At 49.4% G+C, this 19,971-nt stretch overlaps 1 protein-coding gene across 1 annotated transcript in view; it reads right to left on the bottom strand.

Moving 5' to 3' along the window:
- LOC144168770 (pecanex-like protein 4) overlaps positions 1–19,971 on the bottom strand; it is a 473,206-nt gene that overhangs the window by 299,483 nt on the left and 153,752 nt on the right. The window contains exons 6-8 of the mRNA XM_077697735.1: positions 15,275–15,393; positions 12,220–12,361; positions 8,522–8,718 (exon numbers count right to left, since the gene is read on the bottom strand). Of these exons, the coding sequence (XP_077553861.1) occupies positions 8,522–8,718; positions 12,220–12,361; positions 15,275–15,393 (458 nt within the window). The remainder of the gene's footprint in view (positions 1–8,521; positions 8,719–12,219; positions 12,362–15,274; positions 15,394–19,971) is intronic.

Here is a 19,971-nt window from a genome sequence, read left to right as displayed (position 1 = left end):
GGCAGTAATACTGTCATTGTTCGACGTGACCTGGTCGCGGAGCGCCATTTGACGGGAAAAACAACCCGGGTATTGCTCATTGACGGAACGGTTAAACAGCTAGCCGAGGCTAAGATATACGTCGAAACCCCGTACTTTATGGGTGAGGTTAGCGCTGCGTGTATGGAACAACCGCTCTATGACCTCGTGCTCGGGAACATTCCTGGTGTGAGGGAACCTCACATGCCAGATCCCGACTGGCAGCTCAAAAACAGCGATATCCCGAACGCAGATCTCACCACAAATGCCACAGAGATACACTCAGACGTGTTGGTGTCTGCTGTCGCCAAGTCAAGTTCGGTGAAGGCTTCACCTTTAAAGGTACCCGAAATCAGCTGCGCAGACATCACAAGACAATATTTGGCCAGGGAACAACAAGGGGACCCAACTCTCCGACGTTGTTTCCGCAAGTTAGGACAGGATTTCGCCTCCAGAAAGGGACAGAAATATTCTTTCGTCAAATCAAACGACGTCTTGTACCGTCATTATAAGCTTTCCACGGGCAGAGCGTTCAAACAAGTCGTTGTCCCCAAGACGCTGCGGGAGCCGATCCTTCGAGTGGCCCATGAGAGCATCATGGCGGGGCACCAAGGTGTACGAAGGACGACCGACCGCGTTCTGCAAGAATTTTACTGGCCTGACCTACATGGAGACGTACAACGTTTCGTCAAATCTTGCGACTTGTGTCAAAGAACAACGCCGAAGGGAAAAGTCGGAGTTGCGCCTTTGGGGAGCATGCCACTAATTAGAACACCGTTTGAGCGGGTTGCTGTTGACATAATCGGTCCATTCTCCCCCAAGTCCCAGAAAGGAAACCGATACGTGCTCACGCTTATCGACTTCGCCACTTTTGTAATGAATGGGCCAAGGATTGGCGTGAAAGTCACGAGTCAGTGGCCAGTACGTGCGCAAGTAAACGTTGCTTTATGCACGACATGAAAGAAGCAGAAGTTAGGGCACGAAAGCAAGTACGTGAGACGAACGATATCAGCGTTAAAAAAGCGAGGGGCTAACGGAAATGTCCGCAATAAAGAAAGTAAACGTCCTACGGGGTTTTGTGGCAGCCCCTCGAGGTGTTGAAGTCCTGATGCGCGCGGAGTCGACGAGGACGTCACGGCGAGGCTGGCTCGATGACCGGTTCTAGGCCTCGTCGTAACCAGGCGCGGGACGTCGGGCAGGTACCGTCGACCTTTCCGATGAGTCACAGCTCGAGGGCGTAGCAGCGGGTGTGAGCGGAGGGTTCCACCTCCAGGTGAATCCGGACCCGCGCTCTCTCGCCCAGCGCGTCACCAGCTCCAGGCACGGCCAGCCCACGGGTTGTCGGGATCAGCGGCGGACGGCTCTCGGGAACAGCAGCGGTTGCGCTCCGGGTCTTCCCCGAAACGATCACAGGGCCGCGCTCTCAAGCCCAGCGCGTCACAGGCGTCCCCTGATCACCGGCCTGGTTCGATTTTTCTGCACGCACTCGTTGCAGCTGCGCGCTCGGTCTCCTCTTCTTCCTCGTCCACGGGCACTTCATGACAAACATATTGAAGGCGTCCTCGCAGGCGGGTGACCAATCGCCGACCTCGTTGTTGCCACCAAGGAGCTTCGTCAAAGGCGCAATGATGGTGGCGAAATTGCGAACAAAGCGCCGGAAGTAGGAGCAAAGTCCTATAAAGCTGCGAAGTTGTTTCATTGTCGTCGGTTTGGGAAATTCCGCCACGGCGCGAAGTATTGCTGGTTCAGGAAGGACACCATCTTTTGACACCACGTGGCCTAGAATAGTAAGTTTTCGAGCTGCAAAGCGGCATTTCTTCAAGTTTAACTGCAGGCCGGCTGTGGCAAGGCAGGTTAACACTTGTTCGAGGCGGGTAAGATGCGTCGCAAAATCAGGGGAAAACACGACTATGTCATGTAAGTAACACAAGCATGTTTTCCATTTCAGGCCGCGCAATATGTTGTCCATCATCCTTTCAAAGGTTGCTGGCGCATTGCAAAGCCCGAAGGGCATGACGTTGAATTCGTACAGCCCGTCAGGTGTGACAAAGGCTGTTTTGTGACGATCCGCTTCTGCCATAGGAACTTGCCAATAGACGGACCGTAAATCCAGAGAAGAGAAGAACTCGGCTCCTTGCAAGCAATCGAGGGCGTCATCTATGCGAGGAAGCGGATAGACGTCTTTACGCGTGATCTTGTTTAGACGCCGGTAGTCCACGCAGAAGCGAATTGAGCCATCTTTTTTCGTCACAAGTACTACGGGAGAGGCCCAGGGGCTTTTCGAAGGGCGTACAACGTCGCGCTTGAGCATGTCCGCGACGTGCTCATCAATGACTTGGCGCTCAGTGGGCGACACACGGTATGGCCGCTGTCTGAGGGGTGCGTGGGAACCGGTGTCAATATGGTGCGAAACACTGGATGCCCGGCCCAATTCGACGCGTTGGGCATCGAAAGAGTCTCGGAAACGATGCAGAAGAGCCAGAAGCTCGTCTCGTCGTTGTACAGGAGCTAAAGCGTCGTCGAGGGAACGTAAAAAGACATCGGAGTCACAGTTCACACTAGGCCCAAGCGCAGCGAGGTGCAGTGATGCAGCGTTCTCGGATGCGTCGACGATGAGATGATCGTCAACTGGCTCGACGTGGCCAAGACATTCACTGCGAACCAATGTGGTGGGGCATGACGACGGGTTTGAAACGAGGATTGTACCGAGACCAGAGCGAATTTCAAGGACCGCGAAAGGTAGCGGCAAACATTTCCGGGCGCTGAAGAGTGGCGACGGCGTAAAGTAAACGGTGGTGTCGGACAGACAGTCACAAGACACGGAAACAAGCACTGAGGTGCCGGGAGGAATATCGGTATCATCGGCGGCAATCAATTTGGCGGGACGTTCGGGGGTAGCGATGTCGTCAAACGGGAAAAGTTCAACCTCAGCGCGAGCACACCGAATGATCGCGTGATGTCGTGACAAAAAGTCCCAACCGAGGATGATATCGTGCGAACAGGAGGCCAAAACGATGAACTGGATGATATAGACATTTTGCTGGATTGTTACTCGGGCGGTGCACGTGGCCAATGGTTTCCCGTCTTGAGCATTCGCGGTCCGGAGGGTGAGGCCAGAAAGCGGAGTGGTGACTTTCCTCAAGGAACGACAGACTTTCACGTATTACAGACACAGCGGCACCAGTATCGATAAGAGCGCAAGCGAAAACACCTTCTACGGTAACGTCAATCACATTGTTAGGCGAAAACGAAGGACTTGGGTAGTTCGACGTGGGCGCAGTTGTTGCCTCCGGAACTGCGGCCGCTAGTTTCCCTCAGCTGCGGGGTTGGCACGTGGGCGCATCGGGGAAACGGAGCGGCGACGCGGAGAAAAGGAACGGCGGCTTGAAGGCGTCGAGGTCGACTGGTCAGCTGAGTACGAAGGTGGGGTTGCGCTAGAAGTAGCGGGAGCGAAAAGTGGTGGAAATCCATAGGCTGGGAACTGGTAGGCGTCAACGGGAGATTGGGGTCGACGGCGACATAAACGTGCCACATGTCCCGGAAGTCGACAAGCGAAACAGATTGGGCGGTTGTCTGGGGTGCGCCATGGATTCGGGGTCCGAGGCGCCATTCGAGGATACGGCGCTACTGACTGCTCCGCGGGAGATACAAAGGAAGGGAATGGTGCCAGCGGCGGTCTTGTGGCGACGGAAGCGTAGGTGAGCGGGGCTTCGACGTATTGTTTAATAGGCGATACGACAGGAGGTGCGACCGACGCGGCCACTGGTGAAAGGGTGGATGCCGGCGCAACTGACGGCTGGCGTACGGAAGGGATCGTCTCGGCAACACGCTCTCGGATCACCCGTTGGACCGAGTGAGGCAACGTGGAAGGGGGCTGTGGAGCGCAGGGAAGCAGAGACAGCTGACGCGAAACCTCTTCTCGCACGAACTGCTCGATATGAGGTAGAAGTGCCGAGAGGTCAGGAGAAGCAGCCAATGCCGACAGCGACCCACGTTGCGGTTCTTCCCGCGAAGGGCGTTGGCGGGTGAAAATGCGCTGCTTGCGGAGCTCGTCATAGCTCTGGCACCAGTTCACGACGTCGCTAATAGTCTGCGGGTTTTTATTCAGCAGCATTTGAAACGCATCGTCCTCAATGCCCTTGAGAATGTGTTTGATCTTATCGCTTTCGGCCATAGCTGGATTTGCACGCCTGCAGAGGTCGACGACGTCCTCTATGTAGCTCGTAAATGTTTCACCGGCCTCCTGCGCTCGCTCACGCAGCTGCTGCTCGGCCTGGAGTTTGCGAAGTGCCGGTCGGCCGAAAACTTTCGTAAATTCAGCTTTGAAGTCTGGCCAAGTAGTGAAGGTAGATCCGTTGTTGTTAAACCATGTCTCAGCCAGCACCGTAAAATAGAATCCGACGTTATTGAGCTTCATCGTGTCATCCCATTTATTATAGGTGCTCACCCGTTCGAAGATTGAAAGCCAGTCTTCCGCATCACGGTCATCGGTGCCGTTAAAGAAAGGCGGGTCTCGTTGCCGGAGCGTACCCGAACAGACGATGGGCTGCTGGGGTGTAGGCGGCATGTCGTCGCTGACCGGGAGTCTTCTGCTTCGCAATTCCAGGCTGTCAGGCCTTGCGGGGATCGCGATGCGGCAACCTCCCCCAAAAATGTGGTGACGTTTACTGACACCTGGGAACGGTCACGTCGTCAAGCCAGGCAGAGTTCGAGCGGACGTAGGAAAACCGGGGCTGAGGTTCGAGCTGTGCGAGGACACACTTCGTCTCCTTCCAAAAAGCGCTGCATGGCACATAACCTTATCGGAAGATTGTCCACCAACAGGACCTGACAGGACATAGCCACTGGAAAAGTGTCCATCTGCTAATGTTCAGGTTCTTCGCTACAATATATATATATCTTCGCTTCCCCCCGAACCAGTCTCAGCAGTCACTGAATACCTTACTGTATACTCTTCCCTTTCTTTTCAAACCGCGGTTGTCCAGTTTTCCCCATTGTCTGAACTTGCAGCCCGCGCGGCATACGTTGACCCGTCATGGTGCAACCTTGAACGCTGCATTGTTAACACGACCCCTTTTTCTCTCTCTCGCCCCCCCCCCCCTTTTTATTTTTCTTGTTTGTTTGTTGATGTTGTAACATAGGCGTAGCCTGACTGTATGCACACTCCCCATTTCCGAAACATTTTCCGCTCTTTCTCACAGTTTTATGCAAACCTATATAAGAAATGTGTTCAAAATGTTTACGACAGCAAAATCATGTAACTTTACTCTGATGAAGGCAAATCCCGTTGCCGCTACGTAAGTAAACATTGTTCTTGTTCTTGCTGTGTATCCCACTCTTTACTTATGCTATTTCTGCGCGCTTTGTGAGTTTATCTTTCTCTAGATTTATATATATATATATATATATATATATATATATATATATATATATATATATATATATATATATATATATATATATATATATATATATATATATATATATATATACATATATATATATATATATATATATATATATATATATATATATATATATATATAACACGCAGGCACTGACGAAAAAGAAAGGAAGGGAAATATATATATTACGGGCATCTGGCGAACATCAGAAAAACGTATGTAGAAATGCACGTTCCTTGTCATAAATAGATAGCGACGGCACACTTACGCACATGGGCCCGTTTCTTTTTATGAAAAACGCCTCGGCAGCCTCACGTGCGGTAGCATCTCTGCTCCTTTCGATTATTTTCTTTTCGATTATTTTTGTTTTGTCCAGATCGGGTTTACAGACAGAATCAGAATCTTTACAATGATGTTGCAAGTGCGAACCAGTTCCATTTTTCATCGACAGGGCATGTTCTCTGAGGCTCAAGAATAGCGCCGGAGGTGCAACGCGAAAAATGTGAGAAGAAGCATGTCACGCCTTTTATTAAGTGTGCGATTGGTGTTGTGTACGAGAGCCCTCTTATTTGTGGTAAAGTGTATATCGGCCAAACCGGCCGACGCATTAATGATCACCTCAGAGAACATGCCCTGCCGATGAAAAATGAACTGGTTCGCACTTGCCACAACATTGTAAAGATTGGGATTCTGTCTGTAAACCCGATCTGGACAAAACAAAAATAATCGAAAAAAAAATAATCGAAAGGAGCAGAGATGATACCGCACGTGAGGCTGCCGAGGCGTTTTTCATAAAAAGAAACGGGCCCATGTGCGTAAGTGTACCGTCGCTATCTATTTATGATAAGTTAAGTGCATTTCTACAAACTTTTTTCTGATGTTCGCCAGATGACCGTGATGCGTGTAATTTTTTTTTCCTTTCCTTTCTTTTTCTTCAGTGCATGCCTGCTATTTATATGTTTGTGCTTTTCGAAATAAACTGAGTTGTTAGTAGCGCCTGTCACGTTTGCCACCGTCCTCGTCTTTTTTGCGCTAAGCCTCCCATTCACACTATAGCCTTTTCATCCTGCTTCTGTGTCCTAACTTTGCTATCAGCTAAAATTGCTGCTTACTCAGAAAACATTGAATCCTGTGCTCTTCTTCGCTCATTTTCTCAAAAAACCTTGTTTTTAAAACCCGACTCCCTTCTCAAAAGCAATGAGGGTACAATAAATAAATACAATCATCTGCAACCTAATCTCGGAGCCCGTTCTAGGCACACATAGGAAGACCCGGCTTTTGGTTCAAAACACAGTGACGCAATGCAGTCAAGTAGAAGCCACAATGTGTCACCCATTCGGGCACTCGGTGTATTTGGGCGCACGACGGTGCCCACATGACACGTTTGCAATCGTGCCACCTGAGCGTTCGTTGGGGCGGTTTTTGGAGTCCTGGGCATGGTGACGACACTTTTAGGGCGCAGCCCTTTGTCACCCGTCTCTGGGCTGAGCCGCGTCGCGGTCGTCGTGACCCAGTGAAAGATGGGAAGACCAACGAGTGAAAGAAAGCAAAGGAGTAGAGTGTCGCGAAATTGGGAGGAGAGGGCAGTTCGCCGTGGCGGCGCGAGCCAGCTATAACCGAAAGTGTGCGGTGGGGGAGGGGAGGGGCAGTATGCTGTCCCCGGCGTGGAGCTCGACGGCGCGACGCTTGGCGAAAACGTGAGGGAGAGGGGGGGGGGGGGCATGCGCGTCTTTATGATGTGCGTTCGCTTAAGACGCAGTTCGCGGTCCCTTCCTGAGACGCACTTCGGGACGCCGACTCAGAGGCTCACGGACGCTGTCGTCGAGTGATCCCACGAGTGACTGCTGCCTCAGCGCACTGCTGCTGCACCCAAATATCGCATTGTGGTTTGATTGATTGATTGTAGGGTTTAACGCACCGACGCAACGCCGACAATGAGGCGCGCCGTGGCGGAGGGCTCCGAAATAATTTAGACCACCCGGGGATCTTTAACGTCCGCCGAAACCTCCTATACACGGGCGTTTTTACTTTTCGCCTCCATCAGAAAAGCGGCCTGCGCAGCTGATAATCGAACCCGCGTCCTCGTACTCACCAGCACAACGCCTTAGCCACTGAGCCACCGGGGCGGGTATCCCATTATGGACTATCGTAATCGCCAGCCAATTTTTGTCGCGTGTATATTATCTAGCTCATATGAAAGCCAGCGTTTTATGTAGCCCGGTAACCACAAGCAATTTATAGACAAATTTGGCAGAAATAGTTTTAATTTGGCACCAAACTTTCTGAAATCGGAAGGGTGGCGGTTCGTAGTGTAGAAACTTGACACTACAGTGAAGGCTGACAGCCTCCATGCCCAGAATCAAGAATCAACGGCAGCGTTCAGTAAACAGACGCAATAAAGGTGATTTGTCGATTCTGCCTGAGTCAGGGGCATTTCTTCTGCCGAAATATTCGACTTGAGTTCCAAAATACGCCAACGGCAGCTTAAAAAAAAGAATAAGGACGCGCCCGGGGAGAATCGAAATGCCGACCTCCACAACGCGAAGCCAGGTGCCACCTATCTACCGTCCCAACAGATGGCGCCTTCGTGCAAAATAGACAAGTGAATTAAATAAAAACACATAGATGAATAAGAGAGCCTGCGATTCACACATTTTTTAGGTGGAGACAAGTTTTTAAGTATCGCTTTTCATCTCGCATACGGACAAAGGTATGTTGCCGGGCTATCTAAAAATTTTGTGTATCATGCTGGCCAACATAGTACACATACGGCTTGTAGATCTAAAAAAATTCGATTTAAAAGAGTTCTAGGGCGTGTTTAGCAAAACCGTTTCCTTTTTAGGTGCTTTAAGGCATACCCTTTCATTTGGGATTGTTGTCGGTTGTCGGTTGTCTGTCTCTTTAATATATTAAGGGCAACGCCAGGGCCACAAAAGTTCGCTTTAAAAGCCGCAGTCCATTGTGCCTGTGGGATTCCTCCTTGGCGTCCGAAGCAACCCTGAAGCATCCCGAATGCGTGCGGGCTGTTTGCGAGCGCAGCGCATGCAGTTTAAACAGTTTAAAGATTGGAGCCTTTCCCACGGAGGCCCACCTCGTACCGTAGCTGAGAACGAGGGTACGGACGGCGCAGGCGATGCGAGCTCGTTTCCGGGAGCGGGCCACTGCCTCCAGGGTGGCCTTACGAGGAAAGCAGGGGCTCCTGACACAGCCGGCCATCATGTACGCCGCTTGGAGGCCGGCACACGAACGGCCCACGACCAGCATCACCACGAACGTCGGCGCTCCCATCCGAGTGCTGCGTGGAAAAAACAGAGATCATCGCCCTTGCACGCTCATTTCACATGACTCCGTGCATCGTTTTTAACAAACAAACAAACAAACAAAAGATTTTATTTCCTCAGAAGTACGAGGAGGCAGGCTGGGACTAAAGGCTACAAAGCCTGACAGAGGCCCCAGCCCCCTTTGGTACAGTACCATGATGAGGCAGAATCAAACAAGCTAGAAATTCTAATGTGAGTTACAAAAATACAAACAACATGTAGAGCACAAGATATTACAGAACAATATGGGAGAGGTACAGTAACGTACATTAGAGTACAAAAGAGTAAAGTAAAACAGAATACTAGTGGACAATCAGAGCAGAACTATGATTGAGTTTTAAAGATAGACACAACTACAAAACCTGCGCATTAAACAGGTCGAGACGACATCCACAGCTCTAGCCATTGAAGCAGATATTCTGATTTAAGAGGTATTCTTTCGCCTGTGTTTTAAATATGTTTCAACTGCATTTGAAGTCAATGTGGTCTCCAACTTTGTTGAGTATGTCGGTGCGTTGAAACAGAGAAGACTGCCTGCCGTAGTTTGTTCGAAGTTTCGGTGTATGTATTTTGGCACACCTAAGAGGGTATATACTGCTATTGCCGTAATGTTTGCCATGGAGATTTTCTCTGTGTATAGCTTGTAAAAGCTTCATATAATAAATTTGGTCAGCCTTAAGCATACTATACTGAACAAATAGTGGACCCGTTCTCAAGTCCGCATAGTGCCCGTGAAAATTGGCAAATAGACGGAGAACTCTTTTCTGTAATACGATCAGCCGTTTGTAATTTGTTTTGTTTGTTGTTCCCCACGCTAATATCCCATAGCAATGAGCTCGTCCTTCCAACGAAAGCTTAAAATCGAACGCAGCGATAATTCGTGCTGAACACACTCGCTTACCTACGTATCCTTCTAATTAACCGCAGCATATGCTTTAAAAGTAACTAGCACAGCCTACGTCGAAATTGCACAACTCCTATATACAAAGCTGGAAATTATGGTTGTCGTCGCATTTCTTTTGTTGCTTCTTTATTTTTTCCATGTGAGGAAGTCATGAGCGCAGTTTTCCCAAACTAACGCGCGTTTCGAAGTTTGAAAGTTTATTTTAAAAATGTGCGATTACACAAACTAAGTATACAAGTGGAGGTCCCAAGGTAAGAAACCGCGAGTGGGCTCTCCTGGGCTCCCTAATTCACTTTTTTTTTTACATTCCTAAATGAACCATGCAATTGCGCAAGCCACATTCGCCTCCGCATTACTCTCTTAGAATTCATGGCCCGTAACAAAGCAGCCGCCCTTGTTTCGCATTGGGTGCACCTCACTGTCTTGTTGCTGTTGCCGGTGTGCGTGACCACGGGCGGCGCTGCGAAGCGCGCCTCCGTGACGTCGGCTTAGGGATTCTCGCATTTGTCGTCTGCTTCACTCTGGCTCGCTCTCCCTGCTGTTTCTTTGCGTGCGGTTGACTTTGATGCTTGTCCGCGCCAGATATTGCATATGCGCCACGTTTTACCATAATAAAAGACTTAAAATCGCATACACTAGCTCAATCGGCGTGATTTAAAGTGCAGTTTTTGATACCGCTCCGGAAGAAACAACATTCCTGGCGTCGCCCCATTCCCGCGATGCCGGTCCTGTGCGGAGGCGCCAGCTTCTGTATTCAGCAATCTTTCGAGCCTAATAACCGAAAACAGCGAAAATGCAAGCCCAAAACAAATCCCAGGCCTTCAAGGCTGACGGCTTTCGCAAAAGGCATTCCGATTCCCGGTAATCGTATGTGGTAAAACAGTTTTTGCAACCCTACCGAACACCAGAAAGTATTGCATCACACCACTTCACGTTGTCATGGCATGAAAGTATGCCAGCAGGCAGTGTGGGGCCCAAAAAAAGTAGGCTCAGTTCCAAATAACACACTCTGTGTATAGGAGCGTGCTGGTTTTATACCAAGCTTCTAACCAGTATTAAACCTTATTGAGTAAAACGAGTCACTTGTATCGTAAAAATACAGTCACTATGCTTGTTCCGACCCGCAAAGATATTTCCGTAGATTCCCCACACCCATGTCTTTCCAATATTCAGATCTGCGTTATAGTAAAGGTGCACTCAAAAGAGGGAGCAGGATAAGGAGAAGGAGAAATAACCGTAAAATCAAGCTGGTTAGTGGGCGGGCTTCTCATTCAAGGACGAGAGAGTAAGAATGATTTTCTTCAATTCATCGAACGTCACCCCGAGTAGGCCAGGATTTGTTCTTTACGCCTGAAGGGGTTGGAAACCAATAAAGAACTGCTTGGACATCGGTTTCATCGGTTTCGTCGGTTTCGATTCATCAGTTTCAATTCTGGTTATACTGAAAACCGGCCCGTATACTATTTATTGTGTCCGTTATCCAGTATATTAAGGCTTTAACACCATAATCATGTCATAACTGTTTGTGGTTAGACTCAGTTCGTTACGATAACGATGGTTACAATAGAAATTCGAGGCACAAAACCCGCCTTTCAGTACTCTGAACAACGTTGTCTGCGTGTTTCGTGGTTGCATAGCACAAACCTTTTCATTTCGTTTGCATGTTAATAAGCAACGCACACTGCGGATATGCACCTTCTTGTACGCAACCATAAGGAAAGCCAATTTTTGAATACGGGAATGTATGCCGTACAGTTCGAAGAAAATATCCACACTAACTTTGTGAGCCTCCCAAACATTCACAAATCTCCTAATAAGACGTTTGTGATGGGGCAGACAAATAACGCTCTGGGCACAGAAAAAAAAACTTTCATCGAATACGAGACAACAACAACGAAAGAGATAAAGGACAGCCGTTTTATTTCCTGCTGTGCGATGCGCGTGTAGGGGCCCGCTGCTTGGTACTTAGCATTAGACTGTTGAGTCTTAATAAGAGCATCTCAAAGAAACTATAAGCAGCCTTCGCATTTTGAATACTTATTGAGGAGCTCTGAGCACTGAACCTCCCAAATAAGCTAGAAATGACGAGTTACACGCGATCTCCTGAGCGATGCTCTAATAAAGTTGTTCTCTCAATCCTCGACTGTTGCAAACTTGTGCGAGATATAGCTTGAAATTATTTAGATGTGGCAGAAGCTGGCAAATTAACTGTATTACTTGAAATACGCTTTGAACGCACCAAAGCATTAAAAGCGGGCATTTCTAGCACAGGCACTGCTGCCCCTCACAAGCGGAAGACAGCGGCGTGAGTGTAGCAGCGGCGGGAGTGTAGCGGACGACAGCGGCGCGAGTCCCTAAGCTGACATCACAGCCAGTGGGCGCCACTCAAACATCTTACCGCCAATCAGCTCATGGTATGGCCTGCCTCTGTTCTCGCTGTCTTTATAACGGCTAAAACATACCGACGGCACCGCTATAACTTCCGACCTATGAAGGCATCTTGAAGCGACCATTGGCTTCGTTCCCTGAAACGATGAGTGCACTTGTTACTGCACGGACGAAGCGCTCTCACAGCGCCCAACGGTCGGGCCGCCAGGCGTCGGCGAGCCCGGCCATGCCCAGAGCTCCCACGCCCACGCAGGTCTGCAAGAAGAAGCTGCGGCACCGGATGGCTCCGCCTTGGCCGGGGCACCGCAGGTGACGACTGGCTTCTCCTGCGGTCAGGCGATCAGGCTTTTAGTACGTCTTCCAAATGGGTCAGCTGCAACCACTGCAGGCGAGCAAATTTCAGGGCCGACTCTGTAGCAGGAAGAACTGCAAGGCAAGGAAGAATACCGCAATTTTCAAGTTTCGCCTCACTCCCCGCTCGCAACGTCGTAGTCATGAGGCGAGACGTTCTGTAATGCTTTATACTCAATTCCCACGGTTATGTATATATGCCACCCACCGAACACTCGTCATATTGGTATTAATATGGCCGCTGCCAGGTAGTGAACCTGCGTGTGTACAGCAAAACTACGTATCCCATCGAGGCGCAATAATTGGGTGAACCACAGCTGGTAGGGTAACGCCAAGGTTCTCTAGATGTAAGGGCCACGTCCTGTGCATTTTTTGTAAGTTTGCGTATAACAACAAAAGTTCTCATTTCGACCTCAACAAAACAAGACTACCCGGCACCATTCATTAGACTACAAAATAATAACGCAGTTCGGAGGATTTGATGATGACACGGGGGGCGTTTCTTAATTAAAGAAATGGCAGGTTTTTCAGGGCAAGCATAACATCGCACCGATCACACCATCTTTCTCGGAAAAACAAATTTCCAAATAAATTCTGGCGTAGGTGGCATGGAAAGCGTGGGTGAGAGAGTTTTGTCTTCGCACATAATTGGTAAAGTCTTAAATCTTGACAAACGTTTGATTTTCAATCCAACACCTTGAATCCAACTTTCAATCCAACTTCAAGCACCTCGTTAACCATGCGACTGTCATGCGCAGTTTTCCTCCCTTCTTATGCTTTTGGGCAAGAAATGAAGGGGCGTGGGCAACTGAAACCATGTTAAAATTGAAACCATGAAGCCAGGAGAAATGTCCTCATCAATGTTCTAAGAAACCTGTCAAGCAGACCGAAGGTCCGGTAGGTTTAATGTGTGATTTACTGGCGGTCAGGTAGAACTACAAGTGCGTGCGCGTACATGGCCAGAAACTAAGAGGCCTGTTTGGGCTGTATCGCAGTTGCGATACAGCCCGAACAGTAAAGTGAGCGCCACACAGATAAACGTCACTGGCGTAAGGCCGTACTTGCTCTGCACCTGACTCCATTTAAGTTGGGCCCTCGCAACGCTTCCAAGATAATTGCAATTTCCTGATCTTTCTACTATGTAAATGTATCGGCTGAAAAGTTCTCTCGCGGGTTCGCTGGTTTACGCCGATGTAAACATCCTCCGAGATATCCCCAAACCGGCGATTTATTTGTCCTTGTACAGACATAAAATCGTTTTTAGGTGCTCCACAGACTAGCTGCACCAACGATCCCCAATGACTCAGAAATTCCGCATGTTGGCGCACCGCTAATTTACCAAATATTTTCTGTAATGATCACGCCTCTTCTTCGCATTATTTCGTATGAGAAAATTTCCAAGGTTGTCATGGACGATTTTCTCGATTGTCTGTAGGTTGACCGCAGGCGCCTATGTATGATTTTTAGTTGCTTGCCTCACAACAGTTCTCTGTCGCTGGCAGTGTGTATTTACTAGAAAGCTTTTCGAAGAACAATTTTTAAATGTTTGCAGTTCCTGGGACACTGTATGTGATTATAGATCAGACTAAATGCATCAGGTGTGAAGATGTCTTGTTTTGAGGATCCAAATTAGAGTGAAAGAATTAAATACAACTCAGATGAACGGATGTGCGCCGCATCTAATGTGAAGAAGTGCACTACCAGGCTGACACATCATCAGCAGCAGCAGCAGGGAAGAGGCCTCTCCCAGATCTCCAAATAGACCGGTCCTGTGCTGAGTGCGACCAATTTATCCCCGCAAAATTCTTTATCTCATCTACCCATCTAACCTTCTGCTGCCCCCTGCCACGCTTGCCCTCTCTAAGGATCCACTCTGTTATCCTTAATAACCAACGGTTATCTTGCCTTCGCATTACATGCCCCGCCCACATCCATTTTTTCTTCTTACTTTCTACTAATATGTCCTTAACACGCGTTTGTTCCCTGACCCACTCCGCTCTCTTCTTGTCCCTTAATGTGGCCCCTATCATTTCCCGTTTCATTGCTGTCTGAGTCGTCCTCAATTTAAGTTGAACCCTTTCAGTGAGCCTCCAAGTTTCTGCCCGGTTGGTGAGTACCAGTAAAATGCAGCTGTCATACACTTTCTTCTTCAGCGACAATGGTAGGCTGCTATCCCTTATCTGAGAATGCCTACCGAATGTACTCCATCCCATTTTTATCCTTCTAATTATATATGCCTCATGGGTGGGATCCAGGGTCAGTACTTGGCCTAAGTAGATATATTCGCTTACCACTTTTACTGCCTCGCCAGCTATCTCAAACCGCTGCGCTCTCCCGAGGATATTGAGAATTATCTTAGTGTTTTTACTCCTGCGGGCCGCAAGTACGTCGAGTGTCAGTGTACACAGGTGTATTTTTAGTGGGTTAAACTCAAGAAGTGCTGTCTCTAATTGGTTGCTCGCACGGAAGGAGTGCAATGAATATGCTCGTACCACAGAATGATGTAGGAATGTAGCAGTATTTTATCTGTTATGACATGCACTATCTGCTTTTTGCAGGCGTGACTGAGTCAAACTGCGCGGATATCATTAGTGCGTCACCGCCCCGATTTTGATAGCGCTAGTTTGCATCAATGGCCATCCTCGATTTACCAGTCCTGGACGGTCCGCGGGCAGTCCGAGGACTCTGTTCGTACCCAAAGTCCCATAGGAATACATGGGGAAATCCAGCGCCGGATCACGTCTCGGGCAGTCCGCGGACGATCCGGGACTGGTAATCGAGGAGGCCCAATATTCCCCTCACTACCTGAAGTATTTCATAGCTTTCGTTCAACCTCTTTTTGTGCTGCCCTCGGCCAGCACCGTGGACGGCTTGGCACATTTGCGCACCCAGGTTGATGGATCCAAGGACGGCGCCAAGGCAGAGCAGTTCGGCAGCGAGCAGTCGGTTCGTCGCCAGCCAGTCAACAGCCACCATACCCGAGGAGAGGCACAGGTTGGAGCATGTCCTGCGACAGGACAGTGGGCGCTGGCTGAAAGGATGGCCGAAAAGGACGCGCAAACAACGCTCCACCAGAGGGGAACGCCTACTAAACCTCTACCACTGGAGCAGCAAAAGGCGGCAGCGGCAACTTTGTTTAATTAACCGGCCAGCAGTCCGAACCAGAGCTACCTCAAGTAACGACGATGATGATAAGCAGCTGAGAAAGGATGATTGGAAGGTAAAATAAACGGGGCTTTCCGTTGCGTATTGCAGCTTGATGCTCACCCCGATTTCTATTGCTTTTTTGGAAGGGGCACCACAAGATATCATGTTACTTGTACCCAATTTCGTGGTTGTTCCTTTCAAAGGTTTGCGGTAAATGTTCCCAAGTGGACCCTCGTCATGTAAGGGCATGCGCTAATTTCAAAAAAACTGTGGTTGATTCCTCTGTCATTGGAAGCGGTAAAACACGTCAGTGAAATGTGCTACGAAATCTGCAGCGAAAGGAGCATGCGGGTCGGCGGGTGCATTTGGGTGTGCTTGTTGATCGATGTCCTGCTGGTGGGTCGCTTGTGCAAAGGTGCGACCATTTCGGTCCGGCTCCGTGGCGTGTACGGAAGACGGTTGCGCTGCGATGAAATCATCTTGTGGAAGGCGAGAGGCAGAGTTTGTAGCTTGAACCGTGAACGCGCAAACGTTCCGCTGGCGTTTCTCTTTGCTCCAAGTCAGTCGCGTTCACGTCATTCGTCCGTCAGCGTCGTTGCCTTTTTGCGGCTTCTTGCACGGCGCTATCGCACTAAAACACGACTCAGCTTACAGTGCCGATCGAGGGGGCAACTGTCGGCGCTCGTTGGCGTCATGTTGCAACACTTCGCTTCACCTCTCCTAGACGGCAGCACCGTCAGCGTCAATGAAACTTTTTCTTCTGTATCTCCTGTGTTCGTTGCGCTGGCGTCATTTCCGTGACGGATATGACGTCAGTGCAATCTTCGTGTACTCCGGCATAAAACAATTTCATGTTAAGACCAAACGCTACTGCTCCGACACAGGTCCGCTAATGGTTCGCAGCATGCATTGTTTACAGCAATGAATGAGCCGCACAGACATACACGGAAGAATGTGCCAACTTGTGTTCGGGTAACGAGAGCGGTCCTAAACATGTCGCCCATTGAACAGGTAATGTTAAGTTAGTGACAAGACAATCAACAAGTGTAATGAGGTCAATGTGCAAGATGTGGCGACTTTCGAACGAATAATGACAAACTACGCTGTTTCGTGACGCTGCGTTACTGTACACGCTGGACGACAGCAGCTCTACTCAGTGCTCTGCAAGGCTAAGGATTGCGAGTGAACAAGGTACGGACGACGCGCTCGTGAGTGAGCTACAGCAGCGTAATGGCAATGATGTGATGATCATAGCCAGGTAACACATGAGAGGCTGTTGAAAAGGAAACAAGCAGATCTCTTCCTCCTCCACTCAGCCATTTGTGGTATATATCGGGGGCACCGGACGCGTTGTTAAATATTTCTTGCAATCGGCGATGGTCCTCAAAGATGTGAGGAGTGTGATGCGTTTGTCTGCCGCGGTGAAGTTGGCGTCATACTCGCGCCACTTCAAGGTGGCCGCCCGGCGGCGAGTCCCCGTAGCAGTGGTCACCGATATGGTGAGATCTGTGCGCAGGAGGCTGGGGATGAGCAGGTAGAACTCTAAGCTGTTAGTGGCAAGAACACTGGCCACCTAATTTCCTCCAGACGCCGAGGTGGCGCCACGGCCCCTCGAATGTGCGCATATTGTGACTCCATGTGCAACTGACACGCATTCTGCCCTTCTCCGCATTTGATCTGCATCGGCACAACAATAGTAGTTTTCAACATTTATGCAACGAAGCTGTGCACTGAGACATACTCGAGGGGCCTTATTAGCCCATTTTGGCGCGGCGCGTGCCATTTATAGCGGGTGCCCGTCTGCTGCCCTGCCCTGCCCTCTCTTCCTATATACAACAACCTGCAGTGCTCCTCTTCTAGACAAGAGAAGTAACCAAACAATCCATTCATTCTCTGGCGTCGCACAAGAGCAAGCCACTACAACGTGATGATGATTGTGCAGATTTTACAGTAAGCATGCGGAATCAGCAAGGTGCTACAATTCCCCGACATTAGCAGTTCCCAATGCGTTTCATAACGCCATCTCTTTGTTAGATTCGCATTTCACTCGATCCAGCAATCGTGAGGTTGTTTCTACGTTGAGATGTTGCGGCAGTGGAATCGCACTTCCCGACCATGCCAGCAGTGGGAATGCGTAAAAGTTTGGCGTTCGATCCGCGGGCTTAAAGTTCAAATTCCTGGGAATAAAATTCGAATGCCTCCCGAATGGGGCTTCCCATTCCACCAGACGCACTGGATGTAGTCTTCGCCATGAGCAGGACCCCCAATGGAATCTGTTTTTTCAGCTGATTTCTTTTTATTGAGGTAATGCTTTCTATACTGCTTTCGCCATTTTGCGCTGCAAGTTTTACTTCACCGCGAGCGAGTTGGCTGTCTTCGTGCAGAATGACACTGTAACGCTGGCGAGTTCTGGTTGGTGTGGTGTCGACATAGGCTTGGTGCGATTACGCCTCTTGCGACACAGGCAGGAGCCAGGGACATTCCAAAGATGGGGGCGAAGAGCTTCACCGTTTACCGTCTCCAATGACGCGCGAGGCGTTCAGCCACTATGTACACTACGGCTAATAGACGCTACCATTCTAAGCGGTGCTGGACGGATTATCTGACCCATTCTATAGCCGACAACATGGCCGAAGCGCGCTGCGCAACTTTCTGAGATACGGGGAATGAAATTTTTCTTTCCTCCATGCCAACCAACGATGACTTCGTACGCGAACCATGTTGTTGCACGGAACCGTTGCACGGAACGGAACGGAAAACATTGACACATAAGTAAGTGCGCATGCATGAACTTTTAAACCTTGCTTATTGTCCAATTCCATCGCAAGACGAATACGCCTCACTGCTGTAGTTGTTGCGGCCGCCGTGAATATCGCATGGCGAATTTATTATTTCATGCTTTATAAACTGTACACTGCTTTACTGACTAGTTAAACAATGAAAAGTGTGTTTATTTCCGCCAGTCTATGCAATGCAAACGCAAGCAGAAGTTTGACAAATTCACTCCAAGTGTCCCTTTAAGCCCGGTTCACAGTGAATGCTGACCCGCCGCGGTGGCTCCGTGGGTAAGGCGTTGTGCTGGTGAGCACGAGGTTGCGGGTTCGATTCCCGGCCGCGGCGGCCGCTGTTCTGATGGAGGCGAAAAGTGGGCGAAACTGGGGGAAATGTTTGGGTTTTTGGAATGGAGAAGACTGGTCTTGAACACCGGAATTTTTTGCCAACGAGAGCAGGGAAACCGGTCCCGTTAAAGGAGCCACGAAGAGAAAACACAAGTTTGGTTCATTCGAAAGATTGCCTCGTTAGAACCATAACGACACCACTTATAATGCAAACTTCGCTCAAATAAGCTACATAATTAGGAAAAAAGGAAATGACCGTGCGACCCACCAGCTCATTTTCCGCAACAGAACCTATTATGTCACTCGAGAATGCTCTGCGATTGGCGGAGGCCGCCAAAAGCAAACGCATGTTAGGCAGGGCTTACAGTTTGCATAGCGAGCTAAATGCCCGTGAAACATACTGTACATTCTTTTTATGACAAAGAACGGTGGAGTAAACGGTTGAAGTTCGGAACGAACACGCAAGCGTGTGCGCCAATGCGTACGAAACTACCGCCGGCCGAGCTCGACATCTCGCTGTCGCGCAGACGCATTTTCGGGTTCGAGGCTCTTCGGGGCCAACGAACCGTCCCAGCACGCACAGCCGCGACCTTGCTTGGTATCGTAATCCCTTCAGAGGAGGTTGGCCGTCATATCGCCAACCAGCAAAGGTAAAAATAGAAACGAGGGGAGTAAGGAACAGCAAGCAGCGACGAGATAGTGACAGTCGTCGCAGTTTCGGAATGGTGTTGGCTTGCTGCTATTGTTAGGAGCTTGTTTCCAGATTACAACCACTTAAAACTTCAGTTTGTTCGAGTACTTTACAATGAAATTTCGTTGGTATGTTTTGAAATGCCCATGTAGTACGGGCAAATCGTCGAGGGAGTGCGACATCCCAGGTGAGGAGATTTCCTTTCATGTGCTGCCCAACGACGAACCTCGGCGAAGCAAGTGGCTACGTTTTGTGAACTTTGCAAATGGAGGAGAAAGAGAGCTAAAGGAAGTACGATTGTGCTCGCTTCATTTCCGAGGAAGTGATTACGGCAGGGACCCTTGCGTTAGCTCACTCCTGGTCAAAGCGCTCTGACCTTGAGGGAAAAAAATGCTGTAAACACCGCGCATTGACGCTCGTATCTTTCTGGTCGAAGCAGAGAGCTCGCACGAACGGCTTTCCATACACGACACCGGCCAACTGGCATAAGCGATACTGCTACTGAAATTGAACTATTATTAACCGTAATAAAAATACGGCACATACGTACCAGTCTGTATTCGTCCGTCGCGACGGGGCTGACGAGGCAGCGGTGCCGACGGCAGGGCGTTCGTCTGTTGTGGCTATC

The sequence above is a fragment of the Haemaphysalis longicornis genome, unplaced genomic scaffold, assembly GCF_048455015.1.
Source record: "Haemaphysalis longicornis isolate Haplotype H1 unplaced genomic scaffold, Haemaphysalis longicornis Haplotype H1 scaffold_2, whole genome shotgun sequence".
Taxonomy (NCBI): Eukaryota; Metazoa; Arthropoda; class Arachnida; order Ixodida; family Ixodidae; genus Haemaphysalis; species Haemaphysalis longicornis.
The sequence above is the reverse complement of the archived record's forward strand: the minus strand, read 5'-3'. Positions and strand labels throughout refer to the sequence as shown.